This window comes from Nilaparvata lugens, chromosome 10, assembly GCF_014356525.2.
Source record: "Nilaparvata lugens isolate BPH chromosome 10, ASM1435652v1, whole genome shotgun sequence".
Classification (NCBI taxonomy): Eukaryota; Metazoa; Arthropoda; class Insecta; order Hemiptera; family Delphacidae; genus Nilaparvata; species Nilaparvata lugens.
Window position 1 is genome coordinate 15,556,336 of NC_052513.1, and position 21,929 is coordinate 15,578,264.

The following is a 21,929-nucleotide window of genomic DNA, read 5'->3' on the forward strand; positions in this document are numbered from 1 at the left end:
AAGAAACGTCTTTATTATTCTATGTTCTCTCAACTCGGAGTGCAAGTAAACAGAACTACTGTACTATACTTTGTACTAGTACTTTAAGCAATGAATGTAAAGTGTGACACAATATTCATTATAAATTATTGCCAGGTATGTACAGATAGTGTCGTCTACTGTCAGATGAAGAAGAGCAGAGAACAACGGAGACAAAGAAGATGAAGAATATAAAGAAGAAGACGACAGAAGAAAGAGAAGAAGAAGAAGAAGAAGAAGAAGAAGAAGAAGAAGAAGAAGACGACAGATGATAAAGAAGAAGAAGAAGAAGACATGAAAAGAAGAGAAGAAGAAGACATGACAGAAGATAAAGAAGGAAAAGAAGGAGAAGAAGAAGAAGACAATAGAAGAGAAGAAGAAGAAAAAGGACGGGGAAGAAGAAGATAAAGAACGAAGAAGAAGAAGAAGATGAAGAAGAAGAAGAAGAACAATAAGAAGACGAAGACAGAAGAAAGAGAAGGAGAAGAATAAGAGAACGACAGATGATAGAGAAGAAGAAGAACATGACAGAAGGTAAAGAAGGAAAGGAAGGGGAAGAAACAAGAAGAAAAATACGATAGAAGAGAAGAAGAAAAAGAACGGAGAAGAAGAAGGATAAGAACGGGGAAAAAGGAGAAGAGAAAAAACAGGTGAAGATGAAGGAGAAGAACGGGGAAAAAGAAGAAGAAAAAAGCAGGTGAAGAAGAATAATAAAAAAACAGGTGAAGAAGAAGACATGAAAAGAAGAAGAAGAAGACGAAGAAGAAGAAGGAGAAGAAGAAGAAGAACAACAACAACAACAATAAGAAGACGAAGACAGAAGAGAGAGAAGGAGAAGAATAAAAGAACGAAAGATGATAGAGAAGAAGAAGAACATGACAGAAGATAAAGAAGGAAAAGAAGAAGAACAACAACAACAACAATAAGAAGACGAAGACAGAAGAAAGAGAAGGAGAAGAATAAAAGAACGAAAGATGATAGAGAAGAAGAAGAACATGACAGAAGATAAAGAAGGAAAAGAAGAAGAACAACAACAACAACAATAAGAAGACGAAGACAGAAGAAAGAGAAGGAGAAGAATAAAAGAACGAAAGATGATAGAGAAGAAGAAGAACATGACAGAAGATAAAGAAGGAAAAGAAGGAGAAGAAACAAGAAGAAAAATACGATAGAAGAGAAGAAGAAGAAAAAGAACAGAGAAGAAGAAGGAGAAGAACGGGGAAAAAGAAGAAGAGAAAAAACAAGTGAAGATGAAGGAGAAGAACGGGGAAAAAAAAGAAAAAAAAAAACAGGTGAAGAAGAATAATAAAAAAACAGGTAAAGAAGAAGACATGAAAAGAAGAAGAAGAAGAAGAACGGGGAAAAAGTAGAAGAAAAAAAACAGGTGAAGAAGAATAATAAAAAAACAGGTGAAGAAGAAGACATGAAAAGAAGAAGAAGAAGAAGAAGAACGGGGAAAAAGAAAAAGAAAAAAAGCAGGTGAAGAAGAATAATGAAAAAACAGATGAAGAAGAAGACATGAAAAGAAGAAGAAGAAGAAGAAGAACGGGGAAAAAGAAGAAGAAAAAAACAGGTGAAGAATAATAATAAAAAAAAACAGATGAAGAAGGAGACATGAAAAGAAGAAGAAGAAGAACAAGAAGAACGGAGGAGAAAAAGAAGAAGAAGAAAAAGAAAAATTAAAAACAAGAAGAAGAACGGAGAAGAAAAAGAAAGATATGAAAATGAATAATGAGAGGAAGAAAAATATGAAAATGAAGATCAATGACAAAAACTGTTTGAGTCTGAGACAGAGTGAGAGAGACTGAAAGAGAAGTGAACTACTGATAGTGTTACTATAGTGAGGTCCACGTTATAATGGCAGTGGAGGAAGATGGAGAACAACGTTGCCGATCCTCACTGTCTAGTCAATGCCTACTAATAAACGGTAGCTGATACAGGTTTTCTTATGCAATATTAACTGTTCATTCTCCTTTAAAATAATGAATTATATTTTACTAGTAGTTCTGTGAACAGTAGACCTCACGCAGTATTCTCATCCACAAGTACCTGATTGAAACTACAGACCTTATGGAAATACAGCAATAGACTGGTTTCTCCACACATCTGTGGAATCACTTGTCAGCTGATTTATGATGAATAATTCTATATTCTGATTTTTACTCTGATATTGACGTATGAAGGAGGCTCCTTTTTCCTTTTATATTATCCTTGAAATGCAAAATTTTCAAAAGCCTTGTATATACGTCGACGCGCAATTAAAAAAGGAACATACCTGTCTAATTTCATGAAAATCTATTACCGCGTTTCGCCGTAAATGCGCAACATATAAACATTTAAACATTAAGAGAAATGCCAAACTGTCGATTTGAATCTTAGACCTTACTTCGCTCGGTCAATTATTAATGAATAATAATTATATGATGAATAGCAGAAGAATTGACTCCTGGGTGTCAAAATGTCAGCCAACATCATCCCATACACTCAACATTGAAACGACTCTCAATTCTACCGCACATAAAGAACAGCAAAAAAAACTGCTAATCAAACTAAGTAACATGCAACTTGCACTCCATGTTCTGTGAACAGTAGACCTCACGCAGTATTCTCATCCACAAGTACCTGATTGAAACTGTAGACCTTATGGAAATACAGCAATAGACTGGCTTCTCCACACATCTGTGTAATCACTTGTCAGCTGATTTTATGATGATTAATTCTATATTCTGATTTTTACTCTAATATTGGCGTATGAAGGAGGCTCCTTTTTCATTCTATATTATCCTTGAAATGCAAAATTTCCAAAAACCTTGTATATACGTCGACGCGCAATTTAAAAAGGAACATACCTGTCAAATTTCATGAAAATCTATTACCGCGTTTCGCTGTAAATGCGCAACATATAAACATTTAAACATTTGAACATTCAAACATTTAAACATTAAGAGAAATGCCAAACCGTCGACTTGAATCTTAGACCTCACTTCGCTCGGTCAATTAAGAAAGAAACTTTTTTCAATAATTTCATAATAAGGATGAAATATTTTTGTTAATCAATTATCAATTCTACATTGTTAAAAGACGATCTGGCACAGAGCAAAGCGAGAAAGAAATAGCGCTATCCGCTTTGTTGAATGATAGACAAGGATAGCAATACCATCGCTTATCAAACACTGCCATTATAACGTGGACCACCTCACTGTAGAGAGTGAGAGATGAAGCTGAGAGAGTCTGTTCAAACGGAGCCAAGGTCTCGCCTATTGTCACGATTGAATGAAGTTCAGGTTGAAATGTGCATTACTTGTTTGTGTGTGGTTGTACCTACACATAGTAGCATCCTGTTAGGAATGTCACCGACATAAAAGCGAGTCTGCTAACTTTCTTGGCTGACAACTTCTCAATGTTTAAGTGGAGATTTCAGCAAAGTTGCTACAACGTATATCGATTCGCTACTATGGAATCTCATATCAAAAATCTATCCTCCATACATAGTAATGTGTGGTGGAAATCAATGCGCATTCTCATTGGAAATTGATAAAATTGTGTGTGGAATTTATTTATCTATTTATTTTATTTATTATATATATATATATAAAAGCGAAATGGCACTCACTCACTAACTGACTGACTGACTGACTGACTGATTCACTCACTCACTCACTCACTTGCAGAATTAAGAATCTACCGGACCAAAAACGTTCAAATTTGGTAGATATGTTCAGTTGGCACTTTAGAGGCGCACTAAGAAATCTTTTGGCAATATTTTAACTCTAAGGGTGGCTTTTAAGGGTTTAAAGTATGTCTTTTAGCATGTATATTCTTCTTATTCTCTTAATTATAATTATTGGAAAATGTCTATACCATATGTTTAATATAGAACTATAATCTAGAGAGAGTACCTCTTCGAAACAGTTGTTAACTGGTAACTAAATTAATAATTTTGTCAGGTTGAGTTGATTTTGTTAGGTTGGCACCAAGTTGAAGATTGAAATGCATTTATCGCGGAAAAATTGATTGGGCACTGCTACTTCAATCAGAGCTATTCCTGGGAATATTATATTACTAGCCGTTCGGCTCGCTCCGCTCGCCATATCCGTTTAGCCAGACGTTTAGTCTGGATCCCCGACTGGATCGTCCTAACATATGATAAAAATGCTCAAATGCAGGCGAGCGAAGCGAGCCTGCTGATCTCACTCTTGGACGATCCAGCCGTGGGTCCAGGGGGCGGAGCCCCCTGGCTAGACGGATATGGCGAGCGAAGCGAGCCTAACGGCTAGTCGATATATATATATGGCGGAAATCAATGCACATTCTCATTGAAAATTGATGAAATTGTGTGTGAAATTGACGGAATTGAAAGTTGGTGTGAAATTGGGTTTTAATGGAGAAAATTTATTCAAATTCTCATAGAACGGATTATTGGTAAAATTTGTTGCTAAGTGGTTTTTAAGGAAGTAATATTAATGGGAGAGTCCCGTTTAAAAGTGAATAGGAAAGATTTTAAACAAAATTTGTCCTATTGTGTTATTCAAGATACTAAAGCAAATAGATTGGAATTCTCTTAGAAAGGATTTTCAATGAAATTTGTTGAATAGTATTTTTCAAGAAAGGATTATTCATGAGAGGATATCATAGCTCATTCACAGGATTGGCTGCATCTTTGACGCGTTTTTCACAAAAATCCATTAACTTGGATGATGGAAAGACAATTGAATGATTGCAAGAGATTTTAGACAAGATTGCAAGATTCAACACAATATTATATCAATGAAATTTATATTGAAGATTGAATAGGCAATCAAGATCGGTTACAGATCTTAAACAGACTGATAAACGATGTTTTTGAAAACATAAGAAACATCCATGTTTTTGGAACGGACTATTTCCATGTTATGGGAAAAACACGTTCATTTAGGAAGATTGGCAGACGTTTAAGACCGTTCAACAAAAATGAAAAATTCAATTGATCTGCAAAAACTCTACCTAAAAAACCACATTGTTTGATTTCTCAACTTTCCAGTTTCAATTACAATGTCATCTTTTATCAATTCATAACTTTCAAACTCTCATTGAGATATCATCATAGACTCCAACTCTCCATTATATTCCACAACACCCTGATTTGTCTAGCAAAATTCTATAGGGAAATAAATGTAACTAGAAACTAGACTGGTTACTTCGGTGAAGTTCAAGAACACTTCTTACTAATGTACTCAGACTACCAGGTAGTCTACATTGCTTATATCCACTTACAATACTTTCTCGTATCCAATATACAGGCATCACAACTGCTCTCATTTGAAACTGTTTTCAGAAAATATTTCCGTCTGAACGGTTGAACGGATCATTTCTTTCCATCTTGATAAACCTAAATTTTGTCGTGTGCACTTTAAACTGCACTTGAGTCATACTTCTCAAATATATCTCATTTCAAGCAGCTTAGACTACTCCAAACTCTATTTCCAAGAAGAAATTCTAATAAAGACTGATCTACTTGGTTATCTGTTTCTTATTCCATATTTTTCAAAGATTGTTGCACGATCAGACCATAGACAGATTCAAGTTCTGTTTTATTTTCTCACAGAATTAATTTTTCTCTCAGATATTATGAAACAATAAAATTGATCAGAAAAGGAAATCCCAACAATGAGTCGCAAGCACTCACATCATTCCGCTATTATGAAAAGTTGGTTGATCAAAGAATATTTTCAGATTATCGTTCTTCAATTGGAGTATCTTAAAGCTGAGTTTTCCTTACATCTACGATAAACTACATATTTGGAGTGTCATTTGGATGGTTGATCATCTTCAAAATTATTAATCCAACCATGTTTAATGGAATCAAGTGCAATCCAAAAATTGTTTTTAATATCCGATTGTGAACAATGACTAACAGGTACGAGGTGAAACTAATTTGACTAGAGCTACTAGCTTGAAAGGTCCTATCTTGTAAGGAAATGAGAGTTTGTTCTTAATAAACCTACAGATGTTTAAATACAATGGCCCATATGAATAAAACCAGAGCTAATGCTCATGAGCAAAAGCATGGAGCATAAGGTTTTGCTCATGAGCAAAAGGTAGAAGCAAAAGCATTTGCTCATTTTTATATGAATAAGCTTTACCTCATACTCTTACCTTATGCTCCTGAACTCTGGAGCAAATGCTCACGTATTTTAAAGATTTTTCATCAGCTGATTCGCTTTTGTAGCCTTACTTTGTTTTTATAGCTCATGGAAGCGCTAAATATGCAAGTAGGGTGCACCGCTTGTGTTTGCGTCGTCTGCTCTGTTTTCTATTTATGAATAGAGTTTTAGGTTAGTTGAGTTTAGAATTTTGAAATAATAGCGTGAAAAAATGTCATCTCTATAATAATCTTCAGCATATTCTTATTTCTTATAATAGCCTTCTTATAATCGTCTACACTCTCATCTTCTTAAATGCCTATTTCCTATTTTGTGATGGCTATCTTTATAACAGGTACAGCTATCTTTTGTATTTATTCTTTTGTAGGGATAATGGTGATTTGAATCATGGTTGAATCTAAAAGAGTTTTATAGTTCTCAACTATTGGTTGTGATCGTATCTGGTATAGTTTCCTCTTCCTCATACGAATTAGTTGAGCCATTTTACTATGAGCAAAAGGTGATAAGCTGCTCTAGACTAGACTCACCTTTTTTAAAGCATTTGCTTCAAAAGTTGAGCAAATGCTTTAGTTTATTCATACAATTTTGAGCCAAAGCTTTTACTTTTGAGCAAACGCTCAAACTATTTTTTTGATGAGCATGAGCAAAAGGTTTTGCTCATGTTTATTCATAGAAAATGAAGCAAATGCTCAATATTTTAGAAGTTTAAGCAAATGCTCAACTTTTTTCATATGGGCCAATGTTTCAGTCATATCCGTGTTATATATTTTCATTAATTATGCAATGTTCAACTTCAAATTTCTTAAGACTTAATAGTTTATGAACTCGAATTGATAACATAATTGAACATTGACAATAATTATTTAATAGGGATATTGATTTGATTTATTATTCATCTATTATTTGATACGATATAAAATAATCGGCCGTTGCCTCTACTTATGAGAGTAATATTATAATAATTGTTCAATTCAACTTTGGATTATATGATATAATGTGCTATCATGTAAGGCTATTTTGAGAAACTGTGAGTAACTATCAATAATTATAAATGTATGATCAAATTATATTTTCAAGAGAGAATTGATCTTTATTTTCTTCGATGAAAGTTCAATTCAACCGAATCGATCAAATAAATCTCTGATAATTGAATGATAGCAGTATTGTTTTATTAGATGAGGCTAGCTTGGGTAACTGCTTTCAAACCAACAGTCACTAGCGCTGGATCAGTGGGGATAATAAAAATAATATTAGTTATCAAAATTACGAAAATGAGATACTTTGACTTTTAAATAAATAAAATAAAACTTTTCAGTGGAATCGTGAAGTAAGTAACAGTCAGCACATGAATAACATTTGGTTGCTATCCTTGTCGATCATTAGACAAAGCAGATAGCTCTTCCCTTCACTACCTCAGCACTGTTGCTAAATCTTTTATAGTCTACAAAGAAATATGTTCAATTACCAAAATATTTAATCACAATATGAAAATTTATTATTGAATCAAGAAACGATATTTTCACTCGGTGAATATAATAATATCGGGGCACCGAGCTTCGCTCGTTATTTTTATTTATTGATAAACAGAACACAATTCTCTAAAATGATCGAGTTTATATTTCACAGCTGGCTATACGTCATCTTATGAATTTCGGGGATGCGATATTTTGATTTTTCACATACTCACTTTTTTACTATCCACAGCTGTTTCAGCCAAGGATGAATAATTATCCTATTAATGTCGTTCAGCGAGTTTTCTCGAGGATGAGACCTAGTGCAATCGAATCTTTATATCATTAACCTACTATGTTCCAAATTTCGTGAAAATCGTTAAATCCGTTTTCGAGATCCGTTAAACATAAATAACCAGATATAAAAATAGCCAGATATAAAAATAACCAGATATAAAAATAACCAGATATATAAATACAGAAATTGCTCGCTTAATATATAGGATATTTGAAATATTATTGATCATTATAAACATCAACAAATCAGAATTCAAATATTAGATTCACAAACATTATCAAATCAGATATAACGAGAAATTTTGCGGCACAGCTATGTACTATAGACGGCAGTGGAAACGGAAAAGTGGCAACATTGCGTTGCTATCATTTCCACTGATTTCATAACGTGAATCTCACTAAAACTACATCTACAATAGTCATGAAAATAGTAGATGGATAGTATCTGCAATAACTCTATAAGGTACAAAAAATAGAATAGAACAGAATATCTATTCGCCTTTGATACATTACAGTACATCAGGCTTCATAGCATGAGAAGCAATCTACACTCTTCAACAAGACATTTTAAATCAAAATGCTCATCAAACCTTAAAATGCTCTGTCCTTGAGTCATTGGGGACCTACTGTCTTGTCCTTCAATATTGTTATTCATCACGAACTGTTTACTATTGAATCATTTTTCTGTTGAATAGAACGGCTAGCAATCAAAATTTATTCAATCAATGAGGTTAATGAATTCATTTATTGAAGAGAAGTACTGTTCTGTAATCCAATTCTGATAATATTCTCCAACTACTAGTAGTTCTGTGAACAGTAGACCTCATGCAGTTTTCTCATCCACAACTATCGCCTGTTCTAGTTGATTCATAATTATTTACTCTTAAAAACTGTTATTTGTTTTCTCCAAGATCAAAAACTCGCTTATGTTAATAAGCTTAAGCTGGGTATACACCAAAGTTATCAACAAAATGTTAATAACTTAATCCTTATAGATTCTATTAGATTGAACGGAACACATATGTTCATACTAATAGAATCTATGAGGATTAAGTTATTAACATTTTGTTAATAACTTTGGTGTAAACGCAGCTTAAGTTCACGTTTGGATTTGTAACCCATGTGATAATTTTATCCAGTTCCGTGATAATCTTTGCATCTGATAAAAATATTTCTCAACTATTTCAAAATTAATTTTTTTCAATCAAGAATATTATAATTTCTTTAGCATTATTTAGTTCATTTAATCTTTTTTTTCATTATCAATCACCTATTAAATTTGTTTTTCAAATGTGAGAATATTGATAATGATGGGCACGCATCATAAAAAATATTGAAACCCTACCTTATAGAAATAGACACGGCCAGACATCTGTGTAATGCATGCAATGAATAATCCACTTGTCAGTTGATTATGAATAATTAATTATTATTTAACGAAAATCCTAAATAAATGCTGTATATCACCCCGAAGACTTCTGCTACTGCAGATATTGACAACAGGGTTAACAGCTAGATGGAAATTCGATGAGAACTACTATCCAAAAATCAGTTGCCAGCCCGGGAATCGAACCCGGTACCTCCCAATTGCCACTCAGGAAACATTCCTGTTGTCAATGTCTGCAGTAGCAGAAGTCTTCGGGGTGATTTACAGCATTCATTTAGGATTTTCGTTAAATAATAATTATATAATATTAATTAGAATTTGAATAAATGCATTCTCTATTTAATTCCATCTGTTATGAATAATTCTATAGTATGATTAATCCTATCTTCAAAGTATGATATATATATAGTGATATCAGAGTATGGAGGAATTCCTTTTCTTTTCATATTATCCTTAAAATGCGAAATTTCAAAAAACCTTGGGTATACATCGACGCGCATTTGAAAAAGGAATAATCCTGCGAAATCTCATCGAATTCTATCAACGCGTTTGGCCGTAATCGCGTTACATACAGACAGCCAAAAGAAAATTCGAGTTGAAACATAGACTCCACTATGTTCGGTCATAAGAAACTAAACATCGAAACTCCTGTTATAGTGTTGAAAAAATGAATCAACCTATGCTAATTGGGGAAATTGACATTGAAAAAACTAAGAATTCAAGTTCAACTGAGAAATTGAAACATGGTGTTTTTAGATCATTGTGATTGTTGGAGGCGAAAATAGTTCCAAAACACACCAGTATGATCAATACGTCTTCTCTTGAACTTTCAAAGCCTACACAAGAGTGACAACAGAGCAAAGCTCTCTATCAATAGTGTTACAGTTGAACTGACTATTCGAATTATTGGCTTTCCAAATGCATTTGTTTACTTTTCTGGCACGAACTACGGTGCAATCCAACTGTGAAACGCTTTCAAACGAAATGCTGCTGCATCTGAAATGGTGACAAAGAGTGGCCTACTGTACTCGACTTCTACCTGTTTTGAATTCCTTAGAATGTTACTTATTTAATCTATGCTCATTCCCAATCATCGCATCATCCTTAGCTTGATATTTTCTAAGAGTACTTGAAGGTAATAAAGAAGTGATACAATTGGGGGAGAATTAATCAATTATTACAACCAGCGTGAGATTTATACGCATCTGATTAAAGTTTTTGTAAAATAAGTTGAGACTTGGCCCTCCATCCCAAGAAATTACAGGGTTGCCAAATCGTGTGAAATTGCAGCCGCTCTCCTAACTTTAAAATTCCTTGGAGACCAAAATACGATCTTTCCACTACTTTTGACAATTGAAAAAATAATTTCAATTATTTCTGAGAAACATTCTCGCTTTCATCACCCATTTATCTTTTGAAACAAAAAAGTTTCCAGCATGTCAAAAATGTCATGTTTTCTGCTTGAAATGTCTCGACATTGACGAACATAATAATCAATCAAAAAATAACTATAGGTCGGATAAAAATTAGACACCAATAGAAAGGACACAATCTCCCCGTTAATTTGATATAAAATTATTACGCATTACGACGCCCCATGATTCTGAGAGAAGTGATATTGAAAAGAAAAACAAATTTTCGCGATGTTTGCAATTTTATCATAAAAGTTAAATTTCCTCTTAATCCTTCAACCCTGAAACTTTTCTAGCACTACTAGGATATCGGGGATGATATTCTACATCCAATTCCGAAGTTGAATTGGAAATTTGAGATAGTTGCAATTTTACACGAATTGGCAACCTTGTAATTTCTTGGGATGGAGGGCCAAGTCTCAACTTATTTTACACAAACTATAATATTGGTTTGCTATCCTATAGTGAGGTCCACGTTATAATGGCAGTGTTTGATTAGCAATGGTATTGCTATCCTTGTTCATTATACAACAAAGCGGATAGCGCTATCTCTTTCTCGCTTTGCTCTGCTGCCAGATCGTTTTTTGACAATGTAGAATTAATAATCAATTAACAAAATATTTCATCTTTAACATTAAATCTTAAATTATTGAAAAATATAACTTCCAGCCAAATAAAATTCTTCTCTCATCAAAATTATTCTCTTTAAAAGAGAATAACCAGTTAATATTACATCAATAAACCTGTATCAACTACTGTCTATAGAAGGCATTGACAAGACAGAGGATCGGCAACGTTGTTCTGCTATCTTTTTTCCACTACCTTTTTAGCGTGGACGTTATAATAGCAGTGTTCTTGCTATCTTTGTCTATCATTCAACAAAGCAGATAGCGCTATCTCTTTCTCGCTTTGCCCTATTGCCAGATCGTTTTTTGACAATGTAGAATTGATAATAAAAAAAATACTTCATTTTAATCTTTATAATTAAAATTATTGAAAAAATATAACTTCCAGCATAATAAAATTTAATTGATTATTTCAAACGAGGATGAACAGTTGATATTACATCAATTAACCTGTATCAGCTACCGTCTATAGAAGGTATTGACAAGACAGATGATCGGCAACGTTGTTCTGCTATCTTTCTCCACTACCTTTATAACGTGAATGTCACTATAGTGAATTATTTGACAAATCAGATCAAATTTATGCGCTGTAATCCTCCCAATACCCTTAACTTCAAATATTCTGCTCGAAAGAAAACGAGAGCTCTAACAATTATTGAAAAAATCGGTCAATTATTACAACTATCTATATAATAGTGATATTCATGTTCAAAAGTCAGCACCTGATTAACATTGGATTGCTATCCTAGTCAATCATTAGACAAATCTGATAGCTCTATCCTTTTCCCAACTCCGCAACGTTGCTGAATTTCCAAGAATATAATGAACTATACCGGAATCAATTATGGAAATTTATATTATTGAATCATGAAAAGATGATTTTATTGATGAATATAGAATCTAATATACTTCAGATTAATTTAAATCTTAATAAGATAGATCATAGATCAAATATTAGATCAGCCATATTAGGTTGTCTAGAATCACAGATATCTACTATAGAAGGCGGTAGAAGAATAATCGTGTCAACAAATGAAAACGTGCATTCATATTTATCTTCCATTTCCATTGACGTTTAGGCCCGCCGCAAAGTAGACCCACGCTAATCCACGAAAAGCAACCCACGCCGTGGGATGTTTTGTAAACCATTGCTAGGCTTCTCCAGACATCATGCAATGAATAATCCACTTGTCAGCTGATTGATTATGAATAATTCTATAGCAATGGTTTACAAAACATCCCACTGCGTGGGTTGCTTTTCGTGGATTAGCGTGAGTCTACTTTGCGGCGGGCCTAAAACTTGAATCTCAGGTAATCTCCAGTAATATCTTCCCTTTTGTATTCTATGAATGATTGAGTGTTGATTAAGAAATTAAGACATAGTCAGAGAGATCTATTTTTGGGGGAAAAATACTTTGGAAAGACGAGGAAAATGAGCGTTATTATGAGTTCAAGGACTTTCCATTTACGAGTACACAAAGTAATTATGTGAATATTTAAACTAGAAACGCTTGTAGAACGTGTGAGCTACTTGATTCTGAGAGAAAACATTTATTTGAGATTGAATTAACCAAACGATTGCAAGAAAATCTTTAAAAATTTTCACATACACTATTTGATAATTATATTTGAATGAATTTTCACTGATGAACATTTTAGATATCAGTCTGCTACAACAATTTCTATCTTTACTTCTAATTAATCATATTATTCACTCATCGTTTCTATTACTCATCCCATTTGTCTGAATATGAAAATGTGAGTTTTGAGATTAAAGAGACGAAAAATAAAAGAAGATTTTAAAATTGAAATTGAATTGAGATATAAATGCGAAATTTTTGTTTTTGCCTAAGAAGTTCATTATTATACAATGTTGTATTGGATGAGTAGAATATTTCCTGCTAGGAATTTCGGGAAAGCATGAGTTATCGCTGGCATATAATATTCCTATCTCAACCATTTGATTCGAGAACGTGGTTTTCGTTCACTTCGATTATATACCAACCAACCCTTTAAAAATTCATGATTAACCCTCATTTTATCAGGATGGATTGGTATAAGATGAGGAATGGTTTATTTTTTGAATAGATTGGTAAGATTCTATAAGTTTTTTTATCGAATTATTATTATTGAACGAAAATCCCAATCAAATGATGTAAATCACCCCGAAGACTTCTGCTACTGCAAATATTGACAACAGGGTGAACAGCTAGATGGAAATTCGATAAGCGCTACTATACAAAAATTCTAGTCAGCCCGGGACTAATTTTAACGAACTATTTTGCATCAACGACCGATTATTCTAGTCGATGCACCTTGAATACTATTTGGGAATCCCCTGCAGCAACTTAATGAAAAAAAAATGAAAAAATGTGTTGAATATCTTGGATTGAATGGAAGAGTCGCATTAACAATAATTGATTTGTATTCGCTTTGACAAAATCAGAGAAAAATAAGCTCTCTATATTGATTGGAATTTGAATATGACAGGGAGAACTGTTACCCATAGAGTCAATACAGGCTCCTTGAACACAATAACTGGATCATTATTGGAGAAAGAGATCATTTTCATGAGATTTCCAAAAATAGATTGAAGCTAAAGTCTGACAGACTGAGATGCATAGCTGAACCTATTTTCCTCTTGTACGATAAGACATTCAATAATTGATGGAAGTCTCAAATTTATGAAAATGAATGAATTGATTTGATTTAATTTATGAGACTTTCAGATGTAATCAAGTAAAATGAATTGAACTGATAAGTTTATTGTTGGAAACAAGTATCTCGATCTTGTTGATGATGGAATGAATACCCGATATCGATCCTGTCGTCAAAGAAAATAAAACGGGTAGCCTACTAGTGATAATAATAATATCTAGTTATTATTATTATAGCCTACTAGTAATTCTATATAATAGAATATACCTATCAGGGACTATCAAGTAGCTCCATAGAAATAAATGAATATTCAAGAAATTCGTGACTCCACTAAGGAGAATAATGTAGCCTACTGAGCCGGTTGTTATAGTTCAATGATTATGATCCTTTATGTTCTCCCTACAAATATTGAACTAATTTGGGAATAAGATACCATAGACGAATAATTTTGGGATCTTTGGTAAACTAAAGTTTGGTAAATCTATGATATCTTTCCTCTATAGTAATATCAAATGGAAAAACAATTTTCAAGAATTTTGCCAAAAACCAGCACTTATGAACGACATTGATTGTCGATAGTGTATCAACCTAGCTTTGATGAATTCATGATATCTTTTCTCAATTGAATAAAAAATTATATAAGGAACCAATTTTCAAGACGTTTCTCCGAAATCTCTTATGTGTATCAACCTAGCTTTGGTGAATATATGATATCTATTGTCTATGGAATAAAAAATCAAATAAGGAACCAATTTTCAAGATTTTTCCCCGACATTGAATGTTGATTGTGTATTGACCTAGATTTGGTACATTTTTTCTCCAGTACTATTAAATGAAATTATTAAAAAGACTTTTGGCCGACACCAGCACTTATGAACGACATTGATTGTCGATAGTGTATCAACATAGCTTTGGTAAATCCATGGTATCTTTTCTCAATGGAATAAGAAATTGAATAAGGAACCAATTTTCAAGACGTTTCTCCGAAATCTCTAATGTGTATCAACCTAGCTTTGATGAGTCCATGATATATTTCTCAATGGAATAAAAAATTAAATAAGGAACCAATTTTCAAGACTTTCTACCGAAATCTCTTATGTGTATCATCCTAGCTTTGATTGATCCATTATATATTTCTCAATGGAATAAAAAATTAAATAAGGAACCAATTTTCAAGATGTTGATTGTGTAAATTCATGATAAATTTTTCTCTAGTACTATTAAATGAAATTATTAAAAGATTTTCAAGACTTTTGCCCGACACCACACATGAACGACATTGATTGATGATTGATTGTTGATTGTGTCTTGACCTGAGTAGCGATTCCATGCAGCGCGTCATAAGTTTCCATTCGCGTGGCGATGTTCTTCAGCTTGATGGGTTTGGCGGGGAGCGACGTCATGTCGGCGGCCCCGTGGCGAGCCATTCCAGTCGACGACTGCTTCGTACTTAGCCGAGCGTGCTTAGCCAACTTCCAACTTAGCCGAACGTGCTTAGCACTCGACCAAACAAGGGTAACTGACTGTTGAAACGCCGCGCGCTCAATCCGGTAGTCACAACTTTTCGCGTCTCTGACGCCTTCGACGCTCTCCGCCAATCGCGTGCCAGAACTGAAGACGCGCGCGCACAGCTCGCGTTTATCAATGAACTTCCCCCCAACCCCCTCTTCAACACTCCCCCACCCCTCCTGTCCATTATAGTGAGATTTCCTTCGACCCCTCCACTCGTAACCACTACAGTGAAACTCCCTTCAAATATTCAGCATTAGTAGAATGAAAAACATTCATGTTATTCACGATCATTGCTGTCAGTTATAGGTAAATCTCACTTTAGTAAGGTCCACGTTATAATGACAGTATTTGATAAACTTTGGTTTTGCTATCCTTGTCTATCATTCGACAAATCCGGTGGTAGTATCCTTTTCCAGGTCCACAACGATGCCAATTATGTTTTTGACGGTGTAGAAATACAATTAATTAATGCAGAGAATCGGTATCGCTATTCTTCTATCTTCATCCACTGCCATTATAACGTGGACCTCACTATAGAATCATAAAGGAAAGATAGCATAAGAATATATCCCATGGTATAGGTCGTTTATATTGGAAATTTCAAGATATTAAAAGCATATCAAATATGGTACATTTCATCAACTCTCTTTCATAGATTCATGCAGAAGATTTTGCAGCTTGTGTTGTAGAACATTTTGGTGGAGATCAGGCTTCAGTTGAAATGGAATTTGTCGATTTTCAAAATTATCTGTCTCTCATATCACTTTCGCCAACTGGAAATATTGGCACCAAAGAAAAATATTTAAATATTATTCAAGTTTCATTAAGGATGAATGCCATGTTCAGCTCTATTTACTTGTGTGAAGCATCTTTTTCAAGTATGAAATTCATAAAAATCTATATAGGAACAGACTGACTGATGAACATTTGGACAACTACATCAGAATGGCGGCTACAACGTACACTCCAAACATCAAGAAAATACTTGATGACCAAAAAGAGTTCCACTGCTCTCATTGAAATGTACATTTCAACTTTTGTTATACGTTTTGCTATGATATAAGTAGATTTCAACTTTTCAACACTAGAAATGTGGAATAAAGGCAATAAAGGTATGAAAATTTCATTTTGCATACCGTCTTTCTTCAGTCTAATATTCCTTGGTAGCTCACTTGAAGATTTATAAATGATATTCTAGCTCACAGTCTCATAAGTTTGGCGACCATTGGTCTATAGAAAGCATTGACAAGACAGAGGCGACTGTAACGTTTATCTCCTATCTTTCTTCACTGCCATTATAACGTGGACCTCACTATACAACAGAACGCCGTGTATGAAGAAACGTGTTGAAATACTCGTATCACAGAGCGACTGGAGGATTTCTTATCAGTGCAACAGGGAACGGATTAACTTAAAGCATGCATCGTTCCTTATCAGCGTTTGCAGTTGTTGATTTTTGGAGAAATGAAATTCAAAAATGTCTGTACAAATCAGCTAGCTATCCAATCACGAAATCCTGGTTTTGTGAACCGCAAGCGGATTTATCACAACGTCGATTAAATGACGACTGAAATTTAATAAGATTTTGGTAAAATTGGAAACATACTCTAAAGTTCTACAAACTCAGGCGGAAAAACTTGTGAAAATATTACGTTAGCTGAATGGATTTTTCTAATCAGATAAATTTTTCATATTTCAAATTGTTTTCAAGTCGAAATTCCCATCCTACTGTATGATAAACACTATTTTCCCCATTTATTTTTTTTATTGTCAAGTGGAATTGTGTGAAATTAATTGTTAGTTATGAAAATGCACAGAGAAAATATGAATATGTGTCTATCTGTTATCTATTCAATTCTATTGAATGAGAAACATTAGAACTGTAATTCATTAAAGTAGAAGTGTTATTACTTCACCCACGTATTATAAATACCGAAAACGGATTTTCAAGTTTTATTTGCATGGAAGCAAACTGATAGATGCACACAGTGTGACATGAAAAAAATCCCATTTGGCAGATTAACTTAATGAATATCAACCTCTTCCAAGCAAGCAAACCCGTCTACGATTACAACAAACCAATTTCGAATTGAAATGGGACACAATTCATAGTAAATACACGATGAATTGGCCTGCAGTTGTTGATTAATATAGAAATAAGCTATTGTACTCACGAGGAATTTATCGAGCCAATTGAATCCACAGAATTTTGAGGCATCAGATTTAACAAACGCGTGACAAGAGTTGGATGGTTCTCATGTACTGTAGGCTACTATTATATCCAAATTTAACTTTTCAACTCAATAGAGTATGGCACTACAAATCCATGAAAACGGTGTGGGCTTATTTCTAATTATAAAAATTGTCTCGATTATAAAATCGAGTAATTGAGTTCAATTATACACGTACAGGATAGGAAAATTATGTTTGACGCATTATCACGTCTGAACTACTGGACTGATCAACTTGAAATTTTGCATATAGATTCTCAATTCAACGAGGATAGTCTATTTTATTTATCAGATAGAACAAATAATCGGAAAAGAAAAAACAGGCTATTGCCCAAAACTTCTTCAATTTCCTAATTTAGTTTCAAATTGTCCAAATATTATATTTTGATTTTTTTAAGATCTCATTTGGTCAAGTTTTCAATTGGACCCTTGTGGACCACGGGTTACCTGTTAGTATTTGAATATTTTAATAGTCAAATGGAGCATATTTAGTCAACTAGATAGAATATGACACTTCTAATTCATAGAATGACTATAAGCTGTCACTTTTAGTTACAAATGAATTAATATCGTTACGAATAGATTGTTCGTCAATTGAATATTTGAGTTCATTATTTGAAGTATTCTTATTATATAGAATCACTGGTACCCTTCTTTGATTACTCTAAAGCTGCGTTTACACCGGAGTTAATAACACAAGTTTTTAACATTTTTGTTATCAACTGATGTTAATTACAAAAGTTAACATCATGTTGAGTTGCGTTTACACCAGAGTTGATAACATGAGTTTGTTATTAATAAAAAGTTGTCAACTTGACTGAATCGACAAAAAATTCTCTTGAAAGATGTTGATAACTCGTGTTTTCAACAGAAAATTCCTTGTTATCAACAAGATTTATATTATCCATCAAGAGTCGGTAACTTTTGTTAATAACAGGTTACTATCTTCCCCGCAACCCCCTCGCCAAGCATCCCTACCCTACAACTACAGCTGTTCCCTAATAACTACAGCTGCAGACAAAACACGTGACAAAGTTATTAACTTTTGTTGATAACAAAACTAGAAGCAAAAAGAAAATGTTATTAACTTAAGTTGAAAACTTTTGTTTCAAACTCTGGTGTAAACGCATTATAATTTATTTACATTAGATCAGATGAAGATCATTATTTTAATGATCACACACATGTTTCGATTCAAATTTGAAGACAATTTTTTGCTTTTTATCCCGACTGTTATATCATATGAATAGTCTCGTTAAATGAAATCATATGAAAGTCAATTATATTGGTAACAAGATCTTGTTAATAACAAGGAATTTTCTGTTAGAAACATGAGTTATTAACTTTTGTCAAGAGAAATTTTTGACGATTCAGTCATGTTAATAACTTTTTGTTTATAACTCCGGTGTAAACGCAGCTTAAATAGATGTCCATAACACAAAGGTTACTATACTGAGTCCTCGTTATAATGGCTGTGTTTGATTAGCAATTGTCTTGCTATCCTCGACTATCATTCAACAAAGCAGATAGCGTTATCTCTTTCTCGCTTTGCTCTGTTGCCAGATACTTTTTTAACAACTGTGATGAATCTTTCAAATAGACCTCATGAGAAGAGAGAAAATTGTGATTACCTTTTAAAATGAAAGAATTTGCTAAAGGAATAGTTAGCGACCGAGCGATAAAGCTTACTTATCAATAACTGTATATTAGATAAGAGTACTGTTCTGTACCGAACATTTTCTAGAAAAATTATTCAATAAAATTATAATTATTTTGCAAATAAAGCACAAATTATTTACGAATTGCTCATTGATTTTGAGGTTACACTTTGTTTACTATCGATCAGATGTTTTTAAAACAGTTCGAACGCAGCTGACTGATTCAAAGTATTGTCAAATGTCATGCTGGCTTCACGTAAGATATAATACCATCTCTAAAAATTATAAAACTATCAATAAAGGACCAAGAATTTCAAATAAAAAAATAAAATGTATGTATTATCGTTGAAATTATTTATTATTTAAGAAATTATATTATATGTCAGGTCTTATTGTAACTAAATAGGTCATAGCATGAAATTATATTATTGATAAAACGGCAGAAATTAATTATAACAGTCTCAAACCTAATAAAAATTGTATAAGAATATTAATTTATTAATGATTTAATTCAACTGAACCACATGGTAATTAAATCTCTTTGGCAAGCCTAAGCCAATCATAGTGCATAGAAATAGCACCAAGAAGGTGATCGTTTGAAAGCAACACATGTTAATCTATTATCAGACAACAACCCTGCCTTATCATTTACGCTAGCACATGTACATTGTATGAGAGAAACTATGTCTAGAAGATTAAGCAGTTTTAAGAATTACATAAATTGAATTATTATTGTAATTAAAAGAATTATATTCTACTGCTTGCCACTGACGTCATGTCTACGTCACAAGCGTTCTACCAATGGCAAATTTTTATGCAAATTTATTACATCGAGATTCTCAGAAGAAAGGTCTAGCCAAGAAGCTTAGAGAAAGGACAGCACTTCCCTTTTGAAATCCTCACCGTTCAGATCTCTTTATAGTTACCAAGACCTATTTGTAAAATTTCTTGTTCGATTTTTATATGTTCTATTTGTGAGCCGATATTTTAGGCCAATCTATTTGTTATTTGTAAATTTATGTTTTCATCAATCGATAAATTTAAAAGTTTAAAGTAAATTATCCCTTAATTAATTCGGTGAAGGAGATATTTAAACTAAAATTCCACACGTGCTGTAACCGAAGCCTGGACCCGCTGCCGATCAAACGATTTTTGATCTAAAGAAGAAAACCACGACCACCAAGGAATTTCACGTGAGTTATAAGTTTTAAAAGGGGCCCCAATCTACGCTTCGAAAATGTTTCAGTGCAGAAAGATATAAAATTTTTCTTCGTTAAATTATTGGCCACGCCGACAAGCGCTTTAGCATTTAAGAGCATAGAATTTATTCTTATAGAATTCATAAGAACTTATAGTTGATTAGCTATCCTCCGCTGCCTGAACCACGACCCCGAGCAATTTTAAAATATTTTATAATTCATTTTTTTCACTATTTTTTCAAAACTGTTCAATTTTATCAATTGTAAAATTCTGTTGAGTCACGCATGGTATCATGCAAGCACAAGAAAATTTTTAACTATTCTATTAATGCTAAATTATTATCAACCTGTAAATCAAATTCTGAACCTGCACTGTATGATTACATATTTTATTATAATATATTTCAGTTTTGTTAATTCGCTTTCTGAGTTCGATTATTTCTTGAGCCTGTCAATTATTGTGTCTGATACGTTCTATATCATCAAGAACCGATCGAATACGATCATTGGAATAATTGAATTAAGCTGGATATTGGAACAGGTCTAAGTGGATGTAGCGAGTGGGGTCAGATCGAGATATTTATTCTTTGTCCTTACCTGCTCATATATCAGCTTTTATCTGTTACCTACCTCGACTTTGGAGCGAACGCATCAATTGTACAGCAGATGCAGCCATAGATCATATAAATTCCTACAATAGAGCTTAAAACCCGACAAGACTCTGTTCTCGAAGTATATTCTGAACGATATTTGGTCCAAATACCGTATCTTAATCCTTCGGAACTTATTAGAGACGCAGTCCCGTAAATTATCTACATCGGGATTTTTGCTCGACCTGTATGATTTTGTATGCTCATTCTTCACAGGTAATAATTTTAAGGTATCCGTATTCAGTGTTTAGCGTCTGCTACACTACTTATAAAAATTTCAGCTTTATACAATCTGTCATTAGAAGAATCCAGGGTGAGCGAGCGTTTAGGCCTCCCGCGATTCCGACAATTGTATTGAATCTTGTAGTGAATCAATCAGTCTGGTGTTCACTCAGCGTCCACACGCAATTGCAAAATTTATAGCCGCTACACCATTGACTCAGTACAAGATTCACTCTACATGTGTGAAGCCGTTAAAAAAAGCACCACACAACGTAGAAATATAATTAATTAAAATATTCAATCTAGATTATGAAAATTCATCATGAAATCATTGATTGTTTTAAACGAGAATGAACAGTTAATATTTCATCAATAAACCGGTATCAGTTACCCTCCATAGAAGGCATTGACAAGACAGAGGATCGGCAACGTTGTTCTCCTATCTTTCTTCACTGTCATGGATTT

The 21,929-nt window shown here is 33.4% G+C and overlaps 1 protein-coding gene across 1 annotated transcript in view; it reads right to left on the bottom strand.

Annotated features, from left to right (window-relative positions):
• LOC120353333 (nitric oxide synthase-like) overlaps positions 1-15,589 on the bottom strand; it is a 402,542-nt gene extending 386,953 nt beyond the window's left edge. The window contains exon 1 of the mRNA XM_039436630.1: positions 15,306-15,589. Coding sequence (XP_039292564.1) covers positions 15,306-15,419 — 114 coding nt within the window. The 5' untranslated portion in view covers positions 15,420-15,589. The remainder of the gene's footprint in view (positions 1-15,305) is intronic.
• Positions 15,590-21,929: the final 6,340 nt, after the last annotated feature.